This window comes from Brugia malayi (genome assembly GCF_000002995.4).
Source record: "Brugia malayi strain FR3 genome assembly, contig: Bm_v4_Chr1_scaffold_001, whole genome shotgun sequence".
NCBI classification, from domain to species: domain Eukaryota; kingdom Metazoa; phylum Nematoda; class Chromadorea; order Rhabditida; family Onchocercidae; genus Brugia; species Brugia malayi.
This window is the reverse complement of record NW_025062475.1, coordinates 12237481-12264895: the sequence shown is the minus strand read 5'-3', so window position 1 is coordinate 12264895 and position 27415 is coordinate 12237481. Positions and strand designations below refer to the sequence as shown.

General features: G+C 22.3%; 2 protein-coding genes across 2 annotated transcripts in view; both read left to right on the top strand.

Annotated features, from left to right (window-relative positions):
- Positions 1-588: 588 nt before the first annotated feature.
- Positions 589-6210, top strand: Bma-mapk-15 (Serine/threonine-protein kinase C05D10.2 in chromosome III, putative; the record flags this gene model as incomplete). The annotated part of the gene is made up of 9 exons (XM_043077600.1): positions 589-686; positions 1193-1351; positions 2455-2604; positions 3234-3360; positions 3601-3792; positions 4209-4336; positions 4781-5023; positions 5517-5833; positions 6056-6210. The coding sequence occupies 9 exons, from the start codon at positions 589-591 to the stop codon at positions 6208-6210; spliced, it is 1569 nt and encodes a 522-aa protein (XP_042933534.1).
- Positions 6211-21824: 15614 nt separating this feature from the next.
- Positions 21825-27415, top strand: part of Bma-unc-80 (F25C8.3 protein, putative) — a gene marked incomplete at both ends in the record, with an annotated part of 33840 nt that continues 28249 nt past the window's right edge. Inside the window, 9 exons of the mRNA XM_043077599.1 lie at positions 21825-22000; positions 22211-22333; positions 22629-22677; positions 23115-23234; positions 23450-23587; positions 25978-26157; positions 26315-26435; positions 26721-26983; positions 27143-27266. Coding sequence (XP_042933533.1) covers positions 21825-22000; positions 22211-22333; positions 22629-22677; positions 23115-23234; positions 23450-23587; positions 25978-26157; positions 26315-26435; positions 26721-26983; positions 27143-27266 — 1294 coding nt within the window. The remainder of the gene's footprint in view (positions 22001-22210; positions 22334-22628; positions 22678-23114; positions 23235-23449; positions 23588-25977; positions 26158-26314; positions 26436-26720; positions 26984-27142; positions 27267-27415) is intronic.

The window sequence follows — 27415 nt, the reverse complement described above, 5'->3', positions numbered from 1 at the left end:
ACGAAACCAACCAACCAACCAACCAACCAATCAACCAATCAACCAACTTAAAAAAAAAGAACTTTTGTCCTTCATTTTATTTTATGATTGTTTCCTAGCTCACAACGTTGAAATAAAAATTTCAACTTGTGAGAAGTAGAAAAAGACGAATTAGTTTTGGGTACCTTATTAAAATTCTCTCTCTCCTTCTCTCTCTCTCTCTCTCTATCCTCCTTATTTTACAAATAGCAACCAAACATTTCCAAATATCACGCAAATTCATTTTCTCCTCCTTATAAGAATAATATTGTCCCACTACAGCAATCTTATCATACGTCTTATTCAACGGAAAAAAATTTACGCCAAAAACGTGAACGGGATCGTTGGCAGTTGATTAATATTAGTAAAAAAAATAGTAAAACCTTACTCAATTTCCAAACAGCAATCACTACTAATACTACTACTACTACTACTACTGCAACTATTACTACTAATTCTACTACCGCTGTTTCACGTTCTACGTGTAATTGCTGCATACATTCTGACAATACATACTTCGACATACGCTATTTACGTGATAAAGCAAGTCTTCTACCATTAATTTATGCAATGTCCGAAGACGTTGACACGCATATCATTGAACGATACGATTTACATAAACGTCTCGGCAAGGGCGCTTATGGGATCGTTTGGAAAGCCGTCGACAGGTAAGTTTGTTTCTTAATTGCTAATTATGAATTATTGAATGCTATGCAAATACTTTTATTAATTATAAAATTCTGAAAGAAGAAAAAAAAAAGTAATTAAGAAAAATGGCTTTGTTGAAAGTCTCAAACTAAAGGAAAATTTCCATTTCTATAAAATATTTAATTAAAAAAAAAGAAAAGACAAATTTTTTTTTTTAAACAAAATAAAAAAAAGAAAAAACGAAAGCTTTTAAAATAATTCTTTCTCACAGCATAAATTTCTTATTTTTTATTTTCATTCGCTTAATGTATACTTTTAAATTAATTACATTGATGCTGTAAAAATTTTAATATGAATGCAACAAAGAAATAAATTTTTAATTTTTAAAATATTTTTTGCAAAGAAAATTTTTCAGTTTATTTTCATTTTATTATAAATTTAATGGCCAAAAAATTTTTTGAAATTCTAAATTTATTTCATGAATATAGAAAAAAAAAAAAAAAAAAAAAGAAAGAAAGAATTGCAGAAGAGTACGTGAAACGGTAGCACTGAAAAAAATTTTTGATGCTTTCCGGAATCAAACGGATGCACAGAGAACATTCCGTGAAATAATGTTTCTACAGGAATTCGGACGACATCCGAATATCATCAAATTATACAATGTTCTTAAAGCTGATAATAACAGGTATACATTTCATTTACCTTTACCGATATTAATTTTATCCACAAAGAAGTATAAATTTCAAATATTACCAAAAAAAAAAACTTTTCTTTATATGAAATTTTAAAAGAAAAAATTATACAAAATATGCATCAAATATAAAAATTAAAAATAAAAATCAACAAATAAGAAAAAAAATAATTCATAAAAATTATTTGTTTTAAAATAACAAAAAAAAAATTTAAACTATAATTTAAAAATTTTTTTTTTTGTTTATTCTTAATAGGTAATTCTATTGAAAAGTAACAAAGTTTAAAATAGTATAAAAAAAAAAAAAAAAATTAAATTTTATTTAAACAATTTGAATGATTGCTAGAACAGTATTATTTTTTTGTTATACAAAAAATTTTTCAACAATTTGATTAATTATTAGCAAAAAAAAAAAAAAAAAAAAATTAAAAAATTAAAAGAGAAAAAGAAATTGTTAAATACATATATGTAATATATTATATTAACATTATACTTATTTTATTTTACAAAAAATTCAAAAAACAAAAAGCAAAAAAAAAAAAAAAACAAAACAAAAACAAAAAATGAAAGACAATTTGTTTATCAAATATTTTTCTTTCTTTCTCTTTTTCTTTACTATCAGTTTAGATATTATAATTTCACATTATGTTGTCATTTCTCCCTCGAGAATTTCAACTCTAAAAATTTTCAAATAGTTCGTTTATTGCGTAAGACTTAGGCTTAGGCTTAGGGCAAAAATGTAGCTATGATTACAAAAGAAAATGAAATGAATATAGCAAAATTTAAAAATAAAAAGATTAAAATTTAAAAGTTATTATTCATTAGCATAAAAATTAAAAAATTAAATTTTAAAAATAATATCTTACTGTTTATTTAAGTATAAAATGTTGGCATTTATATTTTGCCATAAAATGAAACTAAGCTAATTCTCAAACTTAACAATAAAATTTTATATTAATGAAATATGCAATTGTAAATAAAACAATTAAATTTTATACAAACAAACAATATTTTTAAATTTGTATTTTTATTTATTTATATTTTACAATGAAAAGTATCTTTCAGTGATATTTACTTGCATTTTCATATATTTTCAGAGATATTTATTTAGTATTTGAATTTATGGAAGCTGATTTGCATAATGTTATCAAGAAGTTAACAATTTTAAAAGATATTCATAAGCAATATATTATGTGTCAACTATTTCGAGCTGTGCGCTTCTTGCATAGCGGAAATGTCTTACATCGGTTAGTTGCTTACCTCAGAGAGAGAGAGAGAGAGAGAGAGAGAGAGAAAAGAAAGAAAATTAAAATGTACAATAATGATAGGTTTTAATTTCAGAAAAATGATAATTGTTTAGCTAAAGATAAAACCTATGATTATCTTCTTGCAATTAAATCACAATGTGAAATTTATATTTTTGAACTGTAATGAAAAAACTATTGAAATTTGTAGGATAATAATTGAATATCTTAATATCAATATATCATTCATCTAATAATATATTAATTATTATTATTTAAAGTATATCATTTAATTAATTATTATTATTATTTAAAGTATTACCAATACTTGCAAATTATTCAATTATTAAATTGCAATGAATAATTGTAAGAATAATAAAAGAAAAAAGTGGTAACTTTTGTTTAACAAATATTTGTTGAAATATCCGATGCTTTTGAACTTACTTCTAAAAGGAATTAAAAACTGAAATTCAATGGATATTAAATTATATGAAAAGTAATTGCTTTAGCAATAGAAAATTTTTTTTTATTTTCACATTTTGTAAAGTAATAAAAATGATTTCTTATGCAAATTTGCACATTAATTATTCGTTTAATTATTTGCTTATTAATTAGTAAAATTTAAAATTTAGTGATTTAAAACCATCGAATGTCCTATTGGATGCTGATTGTCGCGTGAAATTAGCTGATTTTGGCTTGGCCAGATCTCTATCTCAAATTGAAGACTATCCAGAAGGACAAAATATGCCTGAATTAACAGTAACATTTCATTTAAATTTTCAAAAACTTATCTTCTGCTTTCAAAATTAGTGTAAAAAATCAGCTAAAGATTAAAACAATAAAAACTTGGTTAGCAAAACAATTTAATAGTTAAGATTTTATATGGCCTAGTCTTGTAAATAGCCAAGATACAGCCAAGAAATGTGAAGTGCAAATATAAAAATATTTTTTTTTTAAATAATTATAATAAAAAGAATGTTTCCTTTTTTTTTTTTAAAGGAATATGTTGCGACACGATGGTATCGTTCACCTGAAATTTTATTAGCCGCAAAATGTTACACAAAAGGTGTTGATATGTGGAGCCTAGGCTGTATTCTAGCTGAAATGCTTCTTGGCCATGCATTATTTCCAGGCACATCAACTATTAATCAAATTGAACGAATTATGAATACCATTTCGAGACCATCAAAAGTTCATTTTTATTCATTCATTCATTTTTTTTCTTTTTTTTCTTTAAAAAAATTTTTTTTTTTTTTTAAAAAAAATTCAGAAAACAAAAAACAAAATTTTTTCATTACATTTCATTATTGTTTGTTCCTTTTTTCTTTAATAATTATTCAATCAATCAATCAATCAATCAATCGAAAAAAAACTTTTGAATATTTCGTGAAAATGAAAAGAAAGAAGAAAACTTTGCTGTCTATTTTAAATTTTATAATTGAAAACTTTATGCCTTTCAATTTGAGTTAAAGCTTTTTTTTTTAATTTGAATAATTTATCAGTTCCTTAAAAAGCTTTCTAAAACTTATTGGAAGTTAGCAAGAATAGACAGTTTAATTTGTGAAATTTTAAATGGACTAAAATAAATTATTAAAAGTATTTTTCAGTTAGATATCGAAAGTATCGGATCGCAATATGCGTCATCCGTTTTAGAGAAAATGCCACGAAGGCCACAAAAGCCATTGGAATTATATTTGACAAATTCAGATCACCAAGCTATTGATTTAGTTCAAAGGTTTTTGTTAAAATTCACATCTTTTTTGTTTTTTTTTTTTAAAAAAAAAGATAAATTCATTCTATTTACAATGTGCAAAAACACAAATAACACAAAAGATTATTCCAAAAAAAAAAGAATCGAAAAATTAAAATGAAATTTTGAAAAAAAAAAAATAAAACAATTAAAAAGATATTATATAATTTAATAAGAACTCATCAAAATACACAATATGATGTAAATTTGACATCGATTACTTTTGTTCAATTAACTAATTTCAAATATATTTTTCGAAATCTTTTATAACCAAAAAAAAATAGGAAAGATGTAAGTCAATCTTATTATGATATTATATTGGTGATAATTGTGATAAGTTAATTTCAGGTTACCGATATTTACTCCATATAAAGTCTCAACGTTGATTTCAGGTTACTGTTCTACGTAAACGTTTGAAATTGATTTCAGGCTACTGATATTTGCTCCACATAAACGTCTCAACGTTGATCAATGTTTGGTACATCCTTATGTCCTGCAATTTCATTCACCAATAGATGAACCGGCATTAAATTACGATATCCTTCTTCCATTACCGGATCATATTCAACTAAGTATAGATGATTACCGGAATAAATTGTACGAAATGATACAGGAAAATAGAACATATGTAAAACGTATACAACACAATCGAGTCATCAATAATAATAGCAAGTAAAAAGTTTACTACTAATAATAATAGATAAATAAACTATTAGTAAATTCCCGAAAATGCTGTTAAGTTAATTAAGATTTTTGTTGAAAAATAAAAAATTTAGCAAAAAATATTTTTTTTTACAATTAGTAATTTTATAATTTCAATGAACTATCAAAATATTATACATTCAAATAATACTTAATATTGAAATAATAATAAATATTTGAGTAATATTTAAAGTAAATTCTAAACTTATGCTTTATTTTCTAGTTGATATATACTTTTTGTTTTAGCACAAAAAAGTTAAAAATCTTGATTAATTAGATGTGAAAAGAAGGAAAGATACATAAAGTAAAAGGGAGCGAACTTTTATAAAGTAAATAAATTAATTGTATATCAGTGAGAAAGTTTAAAATTATTTTAAATTTTAATTTTGAACTTACTTCATGTTTATTTATAATTTTTTCGTATAAAATTGAAGGAAACTTATATTTGAATATGAAATTTTAGTCAGAAATTTAAATCACACAATACAACAACAACAACAACAATGGCAACAACAACAATGACAGCGACACCACTAATGAAGACAAATGGACAAACTATTGCTACAAATGGTCGTTTGTCATCTGTCATTCGTCGATCATCCTCAAATAATGCGATACGTACAATGAAGCAGCAATCAGTAATGGAACCAAAAGCGCCCATTGCGCAAGCGGAATGCAGTGATACTGATTACGACACAGCTCGATCGATTAATCGACCTGTATCGATTGATAAACCTAAGAATATCGATACAACAATGATTGAAAATAGACAGTCAAGAGGTTACTCTTTGCTGAAATTCGTTTTAACTTGTTTTCTTTCTAAATTATAATCCATAAAATAATTTATAGAAAAAAAAAAAAGCAAAAAAAATAAATTTTCATTCATAATAATTCTAAATATCTAAAATTTTCATCAATGAATTGAATATTCTATTTATAATATAAAAGAAAAATTTAATAGAATTGACCGGATTTATTTCCTGATTAATTATTGATTTATAGAAAGAGCTCAAAGTGTAGAAACTCCGCAAAACGGAACTGTTTTTCGAGAACGAACAGCTTCATCATCATCTAAAGTTCGCCCAAGGCGTCGTTCACAGCATCGTACCGGAATTTTTTCATCATTCCGGAAATCCACCCAGCATTTTGCATCATAAATGCTGAAATTCCTGATAACGTAATAATGTTTAGCTTTTCTATGCATTATTTAAAATTAAGCTTACATTTTTGAATTGTCTTAGTTATCATTTCGTTTCAGGAAAAAATTTATATGCAACAAATGTGATAAATTTTTTTCAAATTTCTTATTTCAGTAAGATAAGTTAAATTCTCAATTATTTTGTATAAAAATTAAAACAATTTCCTAAGATTGAATGATAAGATTGTTATCATTGAGTGTTCGAAATGATATTAAGAACCATCAATAAATATATGTTTGATAATATAGCTGATCAATTGATCATATTGATCACAATTGATCACAACTGATCATATTTTTTTGTTAATACAATCTGTGATGAAATAGAATATAATACATATAATTAGAGACATTTGTATTTAAATTTAAATTTTTCATTATTTTATTTTATAGTATTTCGGGTAAGAATGCATTGTAATCATTAAATGTAAATTTTAATTAGTATTTTTATATTACTGTAACATAAATAAGTTGCAAATCTGATTTGATAGATTTTGCTAAATTCTTTTTTTTTTTTTTTGTCAAATTTTTTGCAGTTGTTAATTGTGTATGTATAAATTTTAACATAATTATAATTTCGGGATTTCCTTTTTTTTTTCTCGCTCATTTTTTTTTTTTTTTAAAACATACATATCTAGGAATTTGATATGTATAAAATTGAATATTTAAGTTTGAAATTGGTGCCTGTATATTTATTTATTCGTCTGTAACAAACTTTGTTTTCATTACTAAAATTCAATAAATTTAATCATTTCATTCAAAAAACATTGGAAATTCGTTTGTTTTTATTTTTTACTTTTTTTTTGCATATAATTTAAGTTTTATAAAAGCTAAATTTTTGGCTTTCCCAAAACTCTAGAGATTTAATTTTAGTATGAATTGTGCATTTGAGATTGAACTGCATCATAAATCATTAACTAACTAAAATATATAAAATATCAAATTATCTCTCTCATAGTATGAAATACCTTTTGAACTTTTGAACTTTAAATTTTAACGAAGTAATTAGAGTAAATTCAGTAAATTAAATCTTATATGGACATATTTCAATTGAAATAGCTAACTTATATATAGTGAAAAGAATTTAGATTGACATTTTTGAAATGTTAATAGAGTAATGTTAATGATAAATTGAAATTGTTGTTTCTCATTGTTGAGAAAGTAATTCAAAGGCAAAGAAAAAAAAAATAAGTAAAAAGTAGGTGAAAACCAAAATTTAAAAAATTAAAACAATAAAAAATTGCCATTTAACGTATTCCACCATAATTTCTCGAATTAAATAAGTTTGAAACAATTATTTTTTATCATTTGTTGAGTTTGAAGTATAAATTAATTTTAAAAGTTTGAAATATTGAAATAAACTTTGCATAATTTTTGTTTATGTTAATTTTTCATCAGTAATTTATTCTTGCAATTAGCAAATAACTTTATAATAGATGCGCAAATGTTCAGGACTGTATGCGCATTGAATGAATCAATTTAGCTTTAAATGAAGAAAAAAATTTTAAGCATTTTTTTCTTTTATTTCTTACAAATGAAAAAGTAATATGAAAATTTTCAGTGTGAATAAATAAAAGGAAAGAAAAATGTTAATCAAATTAGTTTTGTAATGCCTTTAAGTCTATATGCATGCATAAATATTTGAAAAATGCTTTTAATCAAAAATTGAAGCAATATGAAAAAAAATTAATTAATTAATTAATTAACGAATAAAATTAGCTCAAATGTAAGAAATCAACAAAATATTTACAAACATTAATGAATCAATAAAGTAATTAATTTTCAATCAATGAATAAAATCAATCAATCGATAAAAATAAAAATAACAAAAATAATATAACAGATCACTTACATTATTTTTGATCTAATCTCATAACAATTATCATAAAAGTTACTATTATGTATTTCTCATAAATTTTCACATATATATATAATTTATAAAAAGTTTTCCTTTTCTTTTTTTTTTTTTTTTTTTTTTTTTTTTGCACTTGAAATGATAATTTGAAATTTTTTGATGAAATAAATATGAAGAAGTGTAAATGAGCTTTCGTAGAAGAAATGAAAAGAGGATGGATGCTTAGGCCAAGAAGAAGCCATATAAGCATTCCAATTAAACTAGGCTAGCCTAGACTGAACTAGGCTAGACAAGACAACACAGACACACAATATATATATATATGTAAATATCTTTATATGAATATATATATATATTCAGGAGAATTTAGAAGAAGCATTTTCATTTTTTGACAGCTAACTATTTAGAAGTGAAATAGAATTGGAACGCCTTGCAGCAATCCATCTGAATGGGCCTAAATTCGTTTCCTTAATGATGAGGCCTAGCTGTGAGTACTTCAGCTTTAAGGCCTAGCTACGAGTACTTCAGCCTTAACGCCTTTTTAGGCCTTTTCATTTCTTTTTCTTTTCTCTCAAAGAAAACCTTTGCATATTTTATCATTTTCATCGCACTATTTGATGTGTGTGTGTGTGTGTGTTATCGATGCTATAATTATTATTCATTCCATAAAAAAGAAATGCTAATGAATTTAAAATTTCAAATCTTTCTTTTATACAATTTTTAAAATTTTTAATTATTAAACTACTAAATATTATGCAATAATACATTTTACTATAAATCTTTCACATATTTCAAACACTCAATCATTCATTTTAATACTAAAATTTATAATAGAAAGAAAAATTCTATTATATTTAAATGAATTAATATGATTATTTTTATATTTAGAACCAATTTATAATTTCAATTTTTCACAAATTTATTACAAAAAAGAAGGAAAAAAAAAATTAAAAATGATAAATTCTGAATGGAAATATTTCTGTACAACACTTTTTTTCATTGTTTTTAATTTGTAAATAAATTTAATAAATAATTAAAATATGATAATTACATGTGAAATTAAAAGTATACATTTCTTGTTAGAGTAATAATTAATTTTATTCATTCACAACAATTGCAATTTTTGTTGTTTTTTAATCTTTTTTATGCTCAACAAATTTTTGCTTAAATTTATGAATTATTTGAGCATTACTTTAGCAAACGATCATTTTCGATCAATGCTTGATGGATGTTAGCTTTTGCTTATTTGTATGAAGTGGAAGCTTCCACATCAGAAGGGAAATGTTTTTCGATTTCATTCCTTTTTTTTCTATCCTTCTTTCTACATTTTTTTTTTTGTTTTCTATTTCTTATCATTCTTATCAACCAACTTATCATTTCAACTTATCTACCTTTCTCAGTAATACTAACTTATCATTTCAACTTATCTACCTTTCTCAGTAATACTAACTTATCATTTCAACTTATCTACCTTTCTCAGTAATACTAACTTATCATTTCAACTTATCTACCTTTCTCAGTAATACTAACTTATCATTTCAACTTATCTACCTTTCTCAGTAATACTAACTTATCATTTCTTATTTTTTTTTTTTTTTTTTTTTTTTTTTTTTTTTTTTTTTTTTTTTTTTTTTTATTACTTATCATTTCAACTTATCTACCTGCACATTTACTTCATTCCTAAATAATTCCTTCCTTTATTTTATTATTTTCTCTTATAAAACGAAGAAAAAAGAAAAATGAAAGAATAATTGTGTGAAAAAATAAATGAATTAAACATTTTGTATTTAAATTATATCATAAAATACTTTTCTGATTATAATCTTTTATACATTTGTTAATATTATTTGTTTTCAACAATTTTAAAATAATTTTAATAAGCTATTTTCAAGATTCACTGATTACTGAAATTTATTCAAATCCTTTATTTAAAGCATAAAAAATATTTTTTCATTTATTATTTGCAGCATTAGATGTTCCTATAAGCTTTAATGAAGCAACAAATTTAGATTTATCATTTAAATTTTTGCAACAGATTATTTAAATTTGTAAAATGGTAGCAGTTTAATTATTAAAAATATGATTTAGATTTCTTTTTTTAAATAATATTTCTCTTTTAATAATAAATTTCACATTAACTAAAATATTTTTTTTTCGATTGACAAAGAATTTCATATTAACTAGAGGTTAAAAATTATTTAACTAAAAAAATTATAAATAATTAATGCAAAAAAAAAATAATAAAATTTAATTGCTATAATAATGCTTTTGAAATATTAATCAGCTTTATAATCATGTTATCAATTAGAAGATTAAATTTTACATTTTTCATTTTTATTTGTTGGCTTTGCATAAATTACCATTTTTAATTATTACATGTTAATTAATTAATTAACTCAATCTACGCTGTAATAAAATTTTTATATCGAATAAAATAAATAATAAACTTAAAATGTCAAGAATTTCGTCGAAAAAAAACTGTCATCTGTTGCTTAATTAATTATTGCTTTTTAAATGAATATTTGAAATTATAAAAGTCAAAATGAAAAAAGAAATAATAATATCAAGATAGATTAAATTAATCGTAGTTATCCTTTAATGAAAAAAAATAATACTATTAATTCTACTAAAAATTAATTTATTATTAATTTACTTCTCAATGGATAATAATAATAATAATATCTAAATGAAATTAATTTATTATTAATTTACTTCTCAATCGATAATAATAATATCTAAATTAAATTAAAATGATATTTCGATGAATTATGAATTTTGGACTGAAAGAACGGAAAGGATAATTGATTTAGATTGATAATATTAAATGATTTATTTATATTTTTTTTTTAAAAAAAAAAAAACTATCTCTAAAAAAATTTTATCAAATTAACAATCATTTCGTCGTTCTCTTTTTTCCAATTTTTTTTTTCTTTTCATTTAAATTTATTGATTTAGGGAATTTTTTTTTTTTCTTTGCGAAAGTCGAACATAAATTTATTATCTTTTTTGCAAATAACAGAGACTTTGTTAAGCTCTATTTTGTTGTTATTTTCATGAAATGTTTAAACTTTTTATGGTTCTTTCATTTTTTTTTTTTTTTTTTACATTAAAATTTTGTTAGAATTTTGTTAGTGAATTGATTAAGCTTATCAAATTTAATGATAACAATCTTTGATAACATTTAGTATTTAACAATCAATGATAATTCTTAAATTTCTAAATCTTTTATTAAAATATATTCATTAATATTTGCTAATAAAATGATTTTACAAAAAAAAAAAAAAAAAAAAAAGCTTTTTTTCAATTCTTTCTTAATAAATAATTCATCATTAATTTTATAAACTTTTTTTTCTCCAAAATTCTTTTCCTAAAATTATTATTTCAATAATTAAAATTATTGAAATATTAATTAGATTTTATTTTTCTCAATGATTAGTTTGAAATTTTAAAAATATTAAATGTAATAAAAAGAATTTTTAGCTTTTCTTTGACCATTGTAAATGTCCAAACCCACCAATTGTTTGTTTGTTTTTGTTTAGAACATTGAATCATTGAAGAAAAAAAAAAACTTTGTTCCAATTGCTCGCACAACAAATTAACTTTCAAAGCGATTAACAGATGTTTGTTTTATTTTCTTAAAATTTTCAGCTACATCTGTGAATCCATTTATAACATTTAAATCTCAGAGCTGAAACTATAAACAACTGATAATGTCTAGTGATATCATATCACTAAAAGTATTATATTATTTGATAATAAAACATATTTGATAGTTTAATTTATATTTACAACATTATTACTATATAATTTCTGGCATAATATCATTTTAGATTTTATTGTTTTGTAATTAATTTTAATTCAAGTACAAAGATCAGATATTTATCATAAATGCCAGACTATAAGGTTACAAATATTTTGTTACTTTCATACATTTCTAGGTATTAAGTTGCTTTTCTTATATTAGAGAATTATTTTTGATATCATTTCTCTCTCTCTCTCTTTCCCTCTCTTTCCCTCTCTCTCTCTCTCACGGACAGTATTAAATTGATTTCTCATCCATCTTAAAATATTTGATTGCTTTTTCGTTGATCAAATCTTCTTTATCTATATCCTATGGTATTGAATTGCATTCTTGTATTTTCGATATTTGCTTGTTTTCTTATATTTCCGGATATTTGTTCACAAATTTTCGGCTACTTCCTTATATTTTCGGATCTTTAGTCACAAATTTTCAGTTACTTTCTTATATTTCCGGATAATTGATCAGAAATTTTCGGTTACTTTCTTATATTTCCGGATCTTCAGTCACAAATTTTCAGTTACTTTCTTATATTTCCGGATCTTCAGCCACAAATTTTCGGTTACTTTCTTATATTTCCGGATAATTGATCAGAAATTTTCAGTTACTTTCTTATATTTCCGGATATTTCATTGTTTTCCTATATGAAAATATTTCATCTATTGTAGCATAAAAATACACGTTTAAATGAAAAATTTTCAACTGAAATTTGAGACATTTTTCATTCTAACTTTCAAATTGAAATAAAACAAAAACAAAAAACGAAAAATTCTTTTCAAATTCAATAAAATGCGATTTTATGAAAAAAAAAAAAATTTTTTTTTTCTTTATTTGAAAATGCTTAAAAGACACAAAGAAATAAAATTTCGTTCATATAAAAGCTTATGCCAATGCGCAAAATATTAATTTACTCTTTATGACATTTTAGCCGCATGACAATATGACAGTATAAATTGCTAAATTTGTTTCAAAAAAAAGCAAAATTTTTTTTTAGCTCAATTGACAAATTTAATATAACTTTTTTGTTAATGTAAAAGTTATATTTAATTAATCAACAAATGCGATAAAAAAAACGAAAGCATTTTTACCGCAATTTTATTGGGTAATTAATTAAATTGCAGTTGAAAATTTTTTTTGAAGTACAAAATTGAAATGTAATAATTAGACTTAAAATATTCTTAAGATCAAATCGCTATAAACAATAATTTTTAGTCGTATGACAATATGACAATATGAATTGCTAAATAAAAATTAAAAATGAATTATTGAATTAAAGTATTCGTTTACAACTGGTTTTTTTTTTTCTTTTTAAAAAATTAATTCAAATATTTCAAGCGTTTCCTTTTTTTTTTGATCAATTATCAATTTTTTAATTTCTATTGTAATTAGAAGTATTTTTAAATTCGAATTAAATTCTAATTGTTATAATAAAAACAAATATTTTCATATAATTTCTAGAGCGCTGATTTTTTTTCCTAATTTTCTTTTCACTATTTTTAATAATTATTAGCTATAAAATTATTTGTCATCAATTCATTGTAGAATTTAATTCATATTATGATAAAGTTTATTTATATAAATATTTTAATTAAGAATAATTCAAAAGTTTTTCTTTCTGAATTATTTCCACAAAAAATAAACTTTCATTTTAAAAAAAGAAATGGAAAAAGTAATCAATCAAAGAAAAGTTAAATTCAAATTATTTTATACTTTCAAGAAATTTCAAAAATATAAATTTTAAAAGTGTATTTTAAGAATAATTAGGTTGCAATTTGCAGTTTTTACTTATGTGCAATTTTAAGTTAATTTCTGAATCGTTTTCAGTTTTCGTTTTTATTTTTTAATTTGTAGCTAATAACTTTTAATAAAACTAATAACTTTTGATAAAAATTTTTTTAAATTAAAAATTGCAAAGGTTTGCTTCTTTATTTATTTTTAAGAGACTATTTAGTTTTTTTTTTTTTTTTTTAAATTTTAATATAACATTATTATTTTTCTTAATTGAATCAAAGAAGATGAAAATGATGAATTTTTGCACAGAGAATGGAATTAGCAGCAATGATATAATTTTTTTCTAAGTAAACTAAAATCAAAATAAGTAATGTGAAAAGAGGAAAAGATAAAAAATTAAAAATTAAATTAAATTTTATTAAAATTATCTGAGTTCTTTAGCTTTATGCAGTTCAGTTTACATTTATTTATACTATGATTTGATTTAATTAATTACTAACAAAAAAATAAATTCTTTCTTAGTTCCATTTTTCATCGATTATTCAAATTACTTATTTTTTATTTTTCGGATAGAATGTCTTTTTATCTTTTTCGTCCATCGCATTGACCTTTGACATCATATTATTTTGTTTTCTTTTTTTGTTTACACTTGAAAACTCATTCGTATAATAAAAATACATAGAAAGTTGAGTGGAAGAAATCAAATTAATTATTTTAGTTAAAATTATTCTCATTAAATTACTAAGTTTAAGTAATAAAACTTCTATACAACACTGTTTTAATTGATAAATTATTTAGAATGATAAAATAATAAAAAGTTAATAATAAAGTAAATTCATTATGAATATAAGAAAAATGAGAAAAAAAAAAAAGAAAAAACATAAAACGATCAAATGAATAATTGAAAAAATTAAATTACATTCAGTTGCGATAAAAAGTTTCAAAATTTAAATTTATTGATTAATTCATTGATAGAATAGAAAATCAATTCAAAGAAGATTGTATTAAGTTGTTGAGTATGTCACTCTTATAAAAAATTAAAAGTTAAAATCGATTAGATATTTTTTTGAAATAAATTTTTAAATTTTACTAATAGCAAGCAGTGAAATAATGCGTTAGCATTTGATGTAATTAATTGCTAATTTAGATGAATGCAACCTAAAATTAGTTCAATTTACTTATTAAGAACTAAAGTTAGTCTAATTTAGTTAAAAAAAAAGAATTGAAAGTATTTGAAAATGTTTTTTTTTTTTTTTTTCCCATTAAATTTGCAAATTATTTACATTGCTAAAAGTTAAAATTAAGCTTTTGTGAGAATTTTCACATCCATGAATTATAAACAGTTGTGAATACTTAGGAGGAAAAGTGGATTTGCTTATTGACTCTTACAAATTTAAAATTAAATTTCATTCCTCTTTATGTAAATCAAAATGTGAAGTGTAAAAGCTCATTGATTTTGCCTTCTTATGCTATCGCTGCAGTTTTGTCAATTTTTTAATTTTAATTTTTAAAAAATTTTTATGTTTTCTTTTTTTTTTTAACAAATCTTATTTACCATTTTATTTCTAATTCTACCACATAATGATGTAATTTTCTGTTTAATTATCTGTTTAATTATTTTTAAATTCCTTCAGCAACCAAACATTGAATATATTTTTTTCGGTTAAATTTCAGTTAAAGAAAAAAATGCTTGATCATTTCAATTTTTTGACATTTAGAAATTTAAAGCAATATTTCTTTTACACATTAATTAGAAATGAATAATTTCCTGAAGCACTAAATTATATTACACGAAGTACCAATGATATAAATACTGGAAATAAAGTAATTAAAATTAGGATTAAATTATTCAAATGTATTTTATTGTTAAATAAATGAATGCTAGTTTTATTGGAAATATAATCGAGCAATTGTTTAGATTTAATTTTCTTTACTAATCGCTGAATTTTCCGTTAGCGAAAAGGAAAACATTCAGTAATTAAATTAGTTTTACATTAAGAATGTTTGTTTGTATTTTTGTTTGCTTGGATGACTGAATGTCAACAAAAACAAATTTCTATTGCTATCACACATTAGTAAGAATTAATTTTAATGAAATAAAACATTTTTGAATTAATTCATCTTTCTTTTTTTATTCCTTCTTTTTGATTTACATTGAATTAATAATTCTTTTTCAGACAAAATGATGAAAACTTTTTTCAGATTGTTTATTATTTTTGATAAATTAATTTTATTCCATAAAATCTTATTATTACTGGTAGATTTACTCTGATTCTTCTTTTTTTTTTTTTTTTTTTTCAATATTATTTTTAAAAATAAGCAATTAGGAAGATACTAAAAGATGATGAAAATAGGGTAAATATTCATGAATTTCTCGAGAATAATGTCATAAAATGATTTATATTCTCGTATGAAAATTTAATGACTGTCTGATAATTCAGTAATTTGCAAACTTTAATCACGTGAGTACTTACGCTTTTTTTTTAACCTACACGTAACGTATTGCCTAGACAATTGTTTGTAACACAATAAAAATAACAATTAGCTTAGGTATTTCTTCTTTACCTGAAAAAATAGTTAATGAAAAGGTAGCTATGCTAATATTAATTAAGAAGCAAAAATTTAATTTAATGTCAAAATTGATTATAATTTTTTCTTTTTGAATATTAATTATAAACAGCTAATAAAATGTATTTTAGAATAGAAATATTTTCTTAATGATAAAGTCTAATCCATAAAGAGTTTAAAAATAAAAATTGATTAAATTATTCAATTACAGAATGTAGTAAGTTTGATTCGATTGAAAAACAAATATCGTAGAATAATTTTAAAAATAAAACAATTTAAGTTAATAACTTTCTAAAAAAATTGATGAAAATCGCGGGAGTACGGGAAGTCTACCATCAAATATACCAGTAATAATCAATAAATATTATTCAAAAATTGTGTTTATTCAATGATTTATATATATTTTCATTATGAAAATTTCTTAAAATTTTCAATTTATCACAGACTGACAAATATACATTGCACTGTGAATTAAAATAAACAAAATAAACGGAAAATTCTTTCAGGAAATCATTTTATGGATAAAACTTTTAATAATTCTTCAAAATAAAACCAAGCCGAATTGTCCTTTTTCTATTTTTTGAAAGGGTAAAATTTTCAAATTTTTCTCGAGATGATAATGATGAGATTTCATGTCACAGATATTGTACGCTATAAATAAAAATGAATTTTTTTTGAAAATTTCAGAATATTCATTTAAATTTTTTAACAAACAGTGCAATTATATTTTTGAATTAAATCTTTTATTTGTGCATTTAATAATTTAAATTTTGATAGTTTTAAGTAATGCACATTTAGTATTATCATAATTTCTTAATTTGAAATTTAAAAAGCTTACTAAATTGATTTAAAAAAAATTTTTTTTTTTTTCAAAAAGTGCTACGATAATGACTGAAAGGGCAAATTTTAGTATTTTACTAAATGCCATTAAATGTTATTTTAGATAATTGTAATAAACTATCTAAAATTATTTTCATTACATCCATTTTACTTTAATAAATTAAAAATCTTTTTTTTTTCTGCTTTTGCTTTTATTTTATTTCTTTTTATTATTTAGTTTGTGCTATTCGAAATTTTATCGAAAATTAATTTTACTAATTGTTCTTTTAAACTTTTTCACTTGATATTATAGTATTTTGCATAAAATGTATGCTAAGTTAAATTTTATTTGAATTAATAATTGGAGCAAATTTTATTTACATTTTATTAAATTTTCATAAAATTGCCTATTTTGATCCAAAAAAAAATCGATAATATTTTTTCCATATTTAAATTAAATTTAACTTCCGAAATTAACTTAGAAAAGAAAGAAACAACAAAAAACCTAAATAAACTAAGATTTTTTTTGTGTAATTCATCTGTTTTATGATTGATCGATTTAATTTGCTACTGTTTGCAATAATTGATTTTAATTGAGAAAGTTAGAATTTAAATTAGAACTAAAAAAAAAAAAAGTTTCATTCTTATCCTCAAAATTGCATTTTTTTTTTTATCTGAAAACATAAAAAAAAACTTTTTCGAATTGTAATTAAAAAGTTTTGATCTTCTATAAAAAAGAATTTTTTTTTTTTTAGAGTTCCATAAAAATTAATTAACGAAATCATTAAGTAATTAGAAAAGAAAATTAATTTATTTATGAATAGAAAAACATTTATAAATTTCTAAAAAACATTAATAATTTTAAGCAAATTTGTTAATGAATGTGCATTGAAATTGACTTAAATTTGACTAAAAATTTAAATTAACAAAAAGATTCAAATAATTTCGTTTTTTAGTAGTAAAATGGGAAATTCAACAATTTAGCTATTTCTAGACGAATTGTTTCAAAACTTTTACTAACTGAATTCATATTGAAATTTGTCAATTCATATTAAAATAGCAATTTAAAAATGAATAACAAATGATAGATGAGAAATTTGAATATGGTAGCATCCATTTCTCATAAACAACAAACAACATTAATCCTCCGATTTCTGAGAAACTCTAAAATGTTGCATTTTAGCTTTAATTTGTTGATCGATCCATTTAGTAGCATCCATCGACCAATTTTAGCTAAGCAAAAATATGATAGAAATTAGCTTTATAGCCTAGAATTTTCATCAAAATTAAAAGACAGAGAGAAAAAAAAAAAGCAATAATTTGCAATGCAGCATTTCAATCCTTTCAAAATTTCAATTAATCCAACAGATTTAATTTAATTATCAATTATACATTAATGCTTAACTAACTTTCAATAAATAATTTGAAGTAAAAATGCAATTACAAATTCAAATTATACGATATCTTTTGCCTTGCAAATTTAATTTCATCCAATACAAACAAAACAAACAAACAAAAAAAAAAAAAACAATAAATTATTTGAAAGTTTTTATAGAAGTAAATAACTGTAATTGAATAATAATAATAACAATAATAAAACAATTAGTTACATTTTCTATCTTTTTCAATTATTTTGATATTTCTTTTTTTGATATTAAAAATTTACAAATAATTGTGGTAAAAATTTAGAATTGAAATTGAAATGAAATGAAATTAAATTAAAATTTTAGCTTTCTTTCTTTTCCCTGTCCTTTCATCATTTTCAACATTTCAAACTAATTCAATTCACAATTCACTGTTTTTTTTTTTTTTTTTTTTTTTTTGCACCAATTAGTAACAAATCATTTTAACTACACACTTAATAAATTTAAATATTATTTTCAATTCTTTTTTTTTTTTTTAAAAAAAAAAATATTCTGTCAATCATATTTTTGCATTTCATATTTATTTCTTTTTCTTTCTTTCTTCTTTTGTTATCGTCATTTTTTGAATGAAATATTAGTATGAAATTTGAAATAAAATATTCGTATGGAATTTCCTATCCTTCTAAATTATTAAAAAGAAAGAAATTTGTTTGTGTCACAGATTTGAATGAATGAATCTTTTAGCAATGCTTCCTTTTTTTTTTTTTTTTTTTTACTATTTTCCATCATCACATTTGACTTATTTGCTTTTTTTTTTAGTTTGAAAAATAAAAAGAAAAAGAAGCAGAGAGAGGGACAGAGAGAGAGAGAGAGAGAGAGGGAGAGAGGAAAGAAAAGAAAGAAAGAAATGAAATGAGAAAAATACTTTTAATGGCATTCTTCCTCATAACTAACTTTTTTTTTTTTACTTACTTCAAAAAAAAATTGCTATCCAAAAAAAAAAAAGAAATAAAAAAAGTTTTTTTTTTTTTTTAATTTCTTTTCTTACGAAAAGCCTTGAAATCAATGAGAAGCTATTAAGTGCTAAAGTCCTTTTTTTTAAAAAAAAGAAAAGAATTATTGAATTTGTAAAAAAAAAAAAAAAGAAAGAAAAATTCTTTAAAAGGAAACGAAAAAAAAAAGAAAGAAAGAAAAAATTTACTAAGAAAAGAAGGAAATAAGATTAAAAGAAAGAAAAATGAAGAAGAGGAAGAGAGAGAGAGAAGAGAGGTAAAAGATAAATAGAAATGATTGAATTGTCGAATTGGTTTCCATTTGCAAGAATAAATGACTTACACTGAGATAGATAGAAGAGGGACTTAAAAATATCCAAAAAGGAAAAGGGCGGTGTTATTATCATCATTTTTCATCCTTTCTCTCTCTCTCTCTCTCTTTCTCTTTCCCTCTCTCTCTCCTTTCATCTCTCATTCTGATATATATAAATACAAATATAAATACATTTACATATATATAAATATGTATGAATGTACACGGATTCATATTAAATATATTAGTTCAATTCATCCGGAACGATTTCTTTTATTATTCTTTTCAATTTTATTTCATAAATTTTCATCAAAATTATTTATTGGCTAATATTAATTCATATTCTATTACTGATATTACTGCAACAAAACTTTTACTATTCATTTTTATTACTACCAAATTTTAAAACTAATCAACTTCAACTGATCAATTACTGTCTACTGAATTGATATCGATCAATTCTTCTACTTATCATTTAATCAGTTAATCAGTTTAATCATACATTTTTCTCCTTCTCTCATCCTATCAATCTACAAGTTTCCTTCTTTTTTGTATTTTAATCAAAAGGGGGAAAAAAAAAGAATTGGAACAAAATGCATATCCGATACTTACAGCATTTACAGCAGGGTAAAGTGCAACGAATTCCGATGCCGTTTACCGGAACGGTTGATTCAATTCGAAGCAATACAATACGGTTTTGTTTATGTTTCATTTTATTTTATTTTTTTCTCAATCAAATTTCAATGATTTTAATATTTATTTTATTTTATTAATGCAATCACTAAACAAGTTTCATTTTCAATTTTGAACAGATGGCTAACAAATGTCTGATTAGAGAATATGCTTGAATAATACTCAAAATATTTATTACTTTAAAATATTTTCTTTTCATTTTTTCACACTATTTTAATCTTTTTAATCTTTTTAATTTTATTTAAAACTACTTTTTTTTTAAAAAAAAAAGAATTAATTTAGAGTTATTATTTAAAAAAAAAAAAAAAACAAAAACAAAAGGCATTAGAAAGGTAGTTTATTTTAAATTTAAATAGTTATTGAAAGGAATAATAAGTGAGTGAATAAGCAATTTCATATGTAAAATCATTTTGGCATATATTATTTATCTTTTCCTCATTTCTTTGATAAGTAAGGAATATATGATAACTTAATTTCTTTTAAATAAGTATAATAACTTTAAGAATAAATATAATAAATTTTTAAGAAATATAAAAATAACTATTTTTATTTTTCAACATATTTTCATCAAATGATAATATTTTCATATAATAATTTGTCGAAAATTGACTAACTGAGTGTATTTTTGAACCTTATATTAAATTTAAATTTAATTACAAAGCTAATATAAAATATGATCTGAATATTATCACATAATGTTATTTCGATAAATTTAAAAATGTAAATTTTGCTCAATTATACTAGCAATAATAAGAACTCAAATATAATATATGAAATTTATACACTCTATTAGAACTGGCATATGACAAAAACTTTTTTTTTTTTTTTGAATATTTTTGATTGAATTTAATTTCTAACTTATTTGAAAGTAAATATCAATCTCTTCACAATCATCAATGAAAGCAAACTTTTATTTAATAATTTTTCTTACAAAGAATGTTATTTTATTATTGCTACTAAAAATGTATCTTACTTATTTCTCATTTTTAGTAATAAAATTTCTAATTTTTAAAAAATTTCTTTTCTGGTATTTTGTATCTTTAAAAAAGAAAGAAATAGAAGGAAGTGATGGTGTTAAATAAACCAAAAAAAAAGAAAATCAATTTTTATGAATTCTGCTTTTCACTACTCATCTCATTCAATCAAAAGGATTTAATTTTAAATCCTTTAGCTAAAGCATTTTATATTTCAATAATTTCATTTGCAAACGATCTTTATTTGAAAGAATTGCTAATTTAAAGCTTAGCTAATTCATAAATTATTCCTCGGTTTTATCCATTATTTGTTGTAAAAATGAAATTTTACAAACCATTTGGCGAAATGTTCGTTTTCATCAAAAAAAAAAAAAAAAATTATTCTTCTTTACATCTAAGAAAAGAGAAATAAAATGATGAATGTTTGCAAAAAAAAAAAAGAAGAAAAAAAATAGAAGCTATTATATGAATCCATTATCACAATATCATGGGTCAGTAGATCCATTATCACAATATCATGGGTCAGTAGATCCATTATCACAATATCATGGGTCAGTAGATCCATTATCACAATATCATGGGTCAGTAGATCCATTATCACAATATCATGGGTCAGTTGATCCATTATCACAATATCATGGGTCAGTAGATCCATTATCATAATATCATGGGTCAGTAGATCCATTATCACAATATCATGGGTCAGTAGATTCATTATCACAATATCATGGGTCAGTTGATCTATTATCACAATATCATGGGTCAGTAGATCCATTATCACAATATCATGGGTCAGTAGATCCATTATCACAATATCATGGATTAATGGATTCGCTATTATCATATTTCAGGTCAACGGATCCGTTATCATCACATTCCAAATCAATGGATCAATTAACACCGATAAATGATGACGAAAATGAATTAGAATCAATTCCATTACCAATACAAACATTTTTATGGCGTCAAACAAAGTATCATTTATTTATTTATTTATTTATTTTTTTCATACAAGATTCAATTTATATTTGCATTAAATGAATAACATTTATTTGCAAAAATTGAAAGTTAGTTTGAAATTTAAATTATAACAAATTTTACAACTAAAAAAAGAGAGAGAGAGTATATATGAAAGATTTTATAAATGAAATATTAAGTAGCATTTAAGATACATCGGAAAAAAAAAATTGAGTTTATTTTTACATTTTCATTTCTTTATTCTTTTAAATTACATTTCTTTTTTGCTAAATAGCATTAAATAAATTTTAGTCCATTCTTGGGTGCAAAAATTGGCAAACTTCATGAGGCATCATGCGTGGTAAGTATTTCAATGCTTTGTAAAATACTTTCAAAAGTTGTTATTGTGGCATTTAATCCATTAGACAAGAGACTTCTGATTAGTCTTGAAAAGAAGAATGCCCATTAATCGGAGATGCAGAAAGATCGGAAGTCTCTAAATCTAATGTAAATAGGCTGAAATTAAGAAAGAAGAAAAAAAAAATGAATTCAAGAAAATTTCATTTTATATATATATATATATGTCAAATAATTATTTTTTACATATCAAAATATAATTTTAATTTTTGTTTTCTTTTAAAAGTATTTATGAATTAAATTCAGAAAAAAAAAAAAAGCATTTAATAATAATTATCAATTGATAAATTTTTAGCTTAATGAAATAAATTAATTAAGCAATACTATGTTAAGAAAAGAGATAAGGTAGTAATATTTAATAAAAATTTGAAAATTATTCAGACATTTGAACGAGTTGTTGTACAAAATATACTTCACGGACTTAGTCCATCACTTTCTGATGCAATTAATTCCATTTCACGTTGGCATTTCGTACGTGCAACATTTCCACATATTGTACAAGTAAGTAAGCAAAATTTTTCAAAAATACTTTTTGTTTTTTTTTTTTTTCTACGCTTACTTAAAAATTTTGATAATATATAATAAAGTGATATAAATTAATGCTAAATTAAAGTAAAGTATAATAATTTAAGCATTACGTACGTGTCATACGCTTTGAGATATTTATGTATTTGTGTTAAAAAAGGTATTTTATTAAATTTTGAATTAAAATGCAGTGTTGTGCATCGTTATTATCGGAAGCAATTGATCGAGATGGTGAACCGATGAGTGGATCATTGGTGAAAATGTTGTATATATTACATTGGCTTCTCCTTGATTCAGCTAATGAATGTTATGATGTTGAAAGTAGAAAGGTATGATAGATTAGCATTTATCTCTTCATTATTTTAATTTCTATAATTTAATACTTAAAATTCAATTAATTAATAACTAATATTAATTGTTAAATAAAATAAAACTTTTATACATATTAGTGAAATTGTCAAAATGAATTAATTTTACTGATTAAACATTGTTTATTTTCTGACAGAAAAGAGTAATAAATATATCTTACTTAAATCTTTTTTTTTTTAATACTAGGTTTTTTTTAATCTGTGTATAATTATACATATATTTTACGATAAAAATAATTGGACTAGGATTGAAAATATCAAATTTGTTACTTTTTAAAAAATGATTTAGTTAAAATGAATTAATTGTTGCTGAAAAATTTCCAAATATTTAAAAGATTTTTCTTTTTCTTTTTTTTTTTTTTTTTTGCTTGTAATTAACAATGAATAATTATATTCTCTGTGTCACAGTTCGATTGACAAATAATGAAATTAGTTTAGCGAAGCGGTAAATCACATTTCATTAAGTAAGCAATTACTTACTGCAAAGCATTGCTATGATTGATTGACAAATTTGCTAGCATTAGAAAAGTTTGCTATCGAAGTAATTCAAATGTACAAATAAATAATATTTTCAAGCTTATTAGATAAATTATTTAATTTCATTTCTAAATCATTTTACAAATTTATGTAGCAAATAATTTGAATTCAATTGTATTTGTTGATATTTGTTTGGCTGTTAATTTGTTTTAATCATTTATATTTTAATCTTCATTAAGATTTATCAGTAAATATGATATAAGCATTTTATCAGTGATAATAAGAAAGCAATATGAATCCATTGAGTCTTGTATTATTTATTTTTTTTTTTAGAAACTACATGAGATGAAGAAGAATTTATTCAAATTCTAATATTTTTGATCAATTCTAATAATCGATTGATTGTAATATTAAAGTATTATGGAATGGGTAGGAAAGACTTATCCCAGTGATTGAATTCTTTTTTGATCGATTTTTTTTTTTCAAAACCTCAGGGATTTCAGATAAAATTTTTTAAAAAATTGTTTTCTCTTTTCCCTAATTTTCGTAAATTCTTATCTGTTAGTGAATATTTCTACTGCAAAAAAGTTTTATTTTATATTAATATATAAATAAGTTTAACGTTTTTTTTTTCTTTTATAGCTGCAAAATAACTATCAAATTTCCATTTATTTTTACTAAAATACTTTAAAATTCAATTTTATTTTAAAAGCAGCATGAAATTAGCAGAAAGAGGGTGTGAATTAATTTTATATTTAGGCTTAAGGAAGTGTTTTCTCATCATAAATATATTTGTTGTTTACAAATTGAAAATTGATGCATAATTAATTGACGCTTCCACTTTTATTCATATAATTGATGATTTAAACTTAAGTGATGCATTTAATAGATGCTAGATGAATATAAATGATAATAAATATATCATTAATTATAATCAATAAGCAAAAATTCTTTATTATGGAAAAATATGTTTGATTCCTATAAAATCATATATACTTTTAGACCAATTAATTATTATAAAAATAAAATAAAATTTAATGAACATTTCACAAAATTAATTATTATAAAAATGAAATGAAATTTAATAAATATTCCACTAAAAAAAAAAAAAAAGTTTTTTTTTAGGAAATTTTTTTATGAGAATTAATGGAAGAATGTTATTTCTTTTCATTTAATTCTATCATACGAAATAAAAATTTATTATCATAAAATTATTGTAATTTTTTTAAACTAAAACATATTACTAACAATGAAATATTGGCAGCAGCTATAAAACAAATTTATGAAAGCTATTTTAAATCAAACAATTTAAAATTTCAAAATTGATTTGTTTTACTTTAAGATCATTAGAATTTCACAAAATATAAGTGTTAAATAATTAATTCTAAACTTAAAAATTTTAGCTAATTTGATATATAGCTGAAAATTTCATTTTATATTGCTATAAAAATTTTATATTTGCTTCCAATTTTCAATGCGAAATCAAAATTTCAATATTGTTTATGTTAGCTAAGTTATGATTGATTGAAGTGAGACGAATAGTCCATGCCATTTTATACTTAAATACTTTAGCAGTATTAGCTAGAAACTCATCTAAAAAAAAATATCAGTATTATTCCAATAAAAAATAGAATTTTAGGAATTTTATGAGAATTGATTAAGAATGTTAATTCTGCTCATTCAATTTTATCATACGAAACAAAAGTTTGTTATCACAAAAGCACTGCAAATTTATAAACTAAAATAAATTTGTTATCATTTTTTTCGAAAATTATCATAATAAAAAGGAAAAATAAAAATTTTATCAATGAAATCAATGAAAATTATCATTTTTTAAATACATATAAAAAAATTAAAAAATATTTTTATTTTAGAGTTTAACCGAATCAACGGATTTCCCACCACATACCATACGACAGTATGCATTTTCAATTAATAGTATACAATTATTCGTGTATATGATTACTCCATTATTAAAAGTTATCACTGAAAAAGATTTGACATCAAATTTTCGTCTAGAAAGTGGCTTAAAAATTTGGCAATCACTTTGGCAGGTAAAAAATTATTTTAATTTTTTACTCCATCCAAATATATTTCCAAAATATCACAAAATCCATTATTATAATAATGAAAAAACAGTAATACGTTATTTATTTATTGTTGTTTTTTATCATCTAAATTAACTAATCTGCTATTTATATTATACTACAGTATCGACAACCGGATGTATTATGTTTCTGTGCTCCGGTAAAACAACGCCGTATACGTTTTCCATTTATAACGATTGTCAAGAAGGAACAGCCAACTTCGGCAATTCAAGGAATTTATCTTGGTATAAATTAAAATAATAAACTTTCATATTTCATTTCAAATATGACAGTAAATATTATCAATTATATTAATAGCTAATTTTATTGCTACAACAATTATACTTATATGATTTAATAATTTTAATTAACCTACAAAGGTATGGAAGAAATTTCACCTTTGAATGGACAAATTTAAGCTTTTTTTAATTCATATCTGATACTGTTAACTTTTATTTTCCCTTTAAGTTAATATTTGATGATATAATAAATCAGTTAATGTTTCATAGAAAGTAAATGTGAAACTTTAGGCGATGCAGGTGAAACGGTAACACGGCGCTTGTCAAACGTTCCGGTTCAAATTACCAATCCTCCGCCATACACCGACGTACCACCGCCTAAACCACCTCGTCCCTATTTGGCTGTTTTGTCAAGTTTAAGCAAGCAAAAAGAAGGTGGAGAAGCCGAAATTCCTAAAATTCAAGTAACTGCTACCTCAAGCTTTGATCAACAACAACAACAACAAGAGCAACAACATCAGCAGCAGCAGCAGCAAATGTTATCAATAAAAAAAGTAATATAACAAGAAATCCATCCATTATTATATTCATGAAATAAGGAAATCAACAAGTAAATGATGAATTTTTGTTTTAAAGTAAAAATTCTCCTGAAATATTTTTGAAATTTTACAAAACTTTCAAATCATTCCTTCATATCTTCAATGTCTTAACAGCCAAATAATTTGGAAATTAGTCGATCAAGCGCAATTGTTCGAAGTGTTAGTGATTATCATACAAGTGATATTCCACGGATATTTACAAAAAGTCATACTGCAACATTTGATGAAATATCGCCAAGTGTGTTTTGTAATTAATTACTTAAATACTTTTTATAATGATAAATCTACTAAAAAGACTAATTAAGCTGAAGCAATTACCAAATATTTAAGGCAACAACAAATTTTATATTTATAACACGAAAGTTTCATAGAATTTTTTTTTTTTGT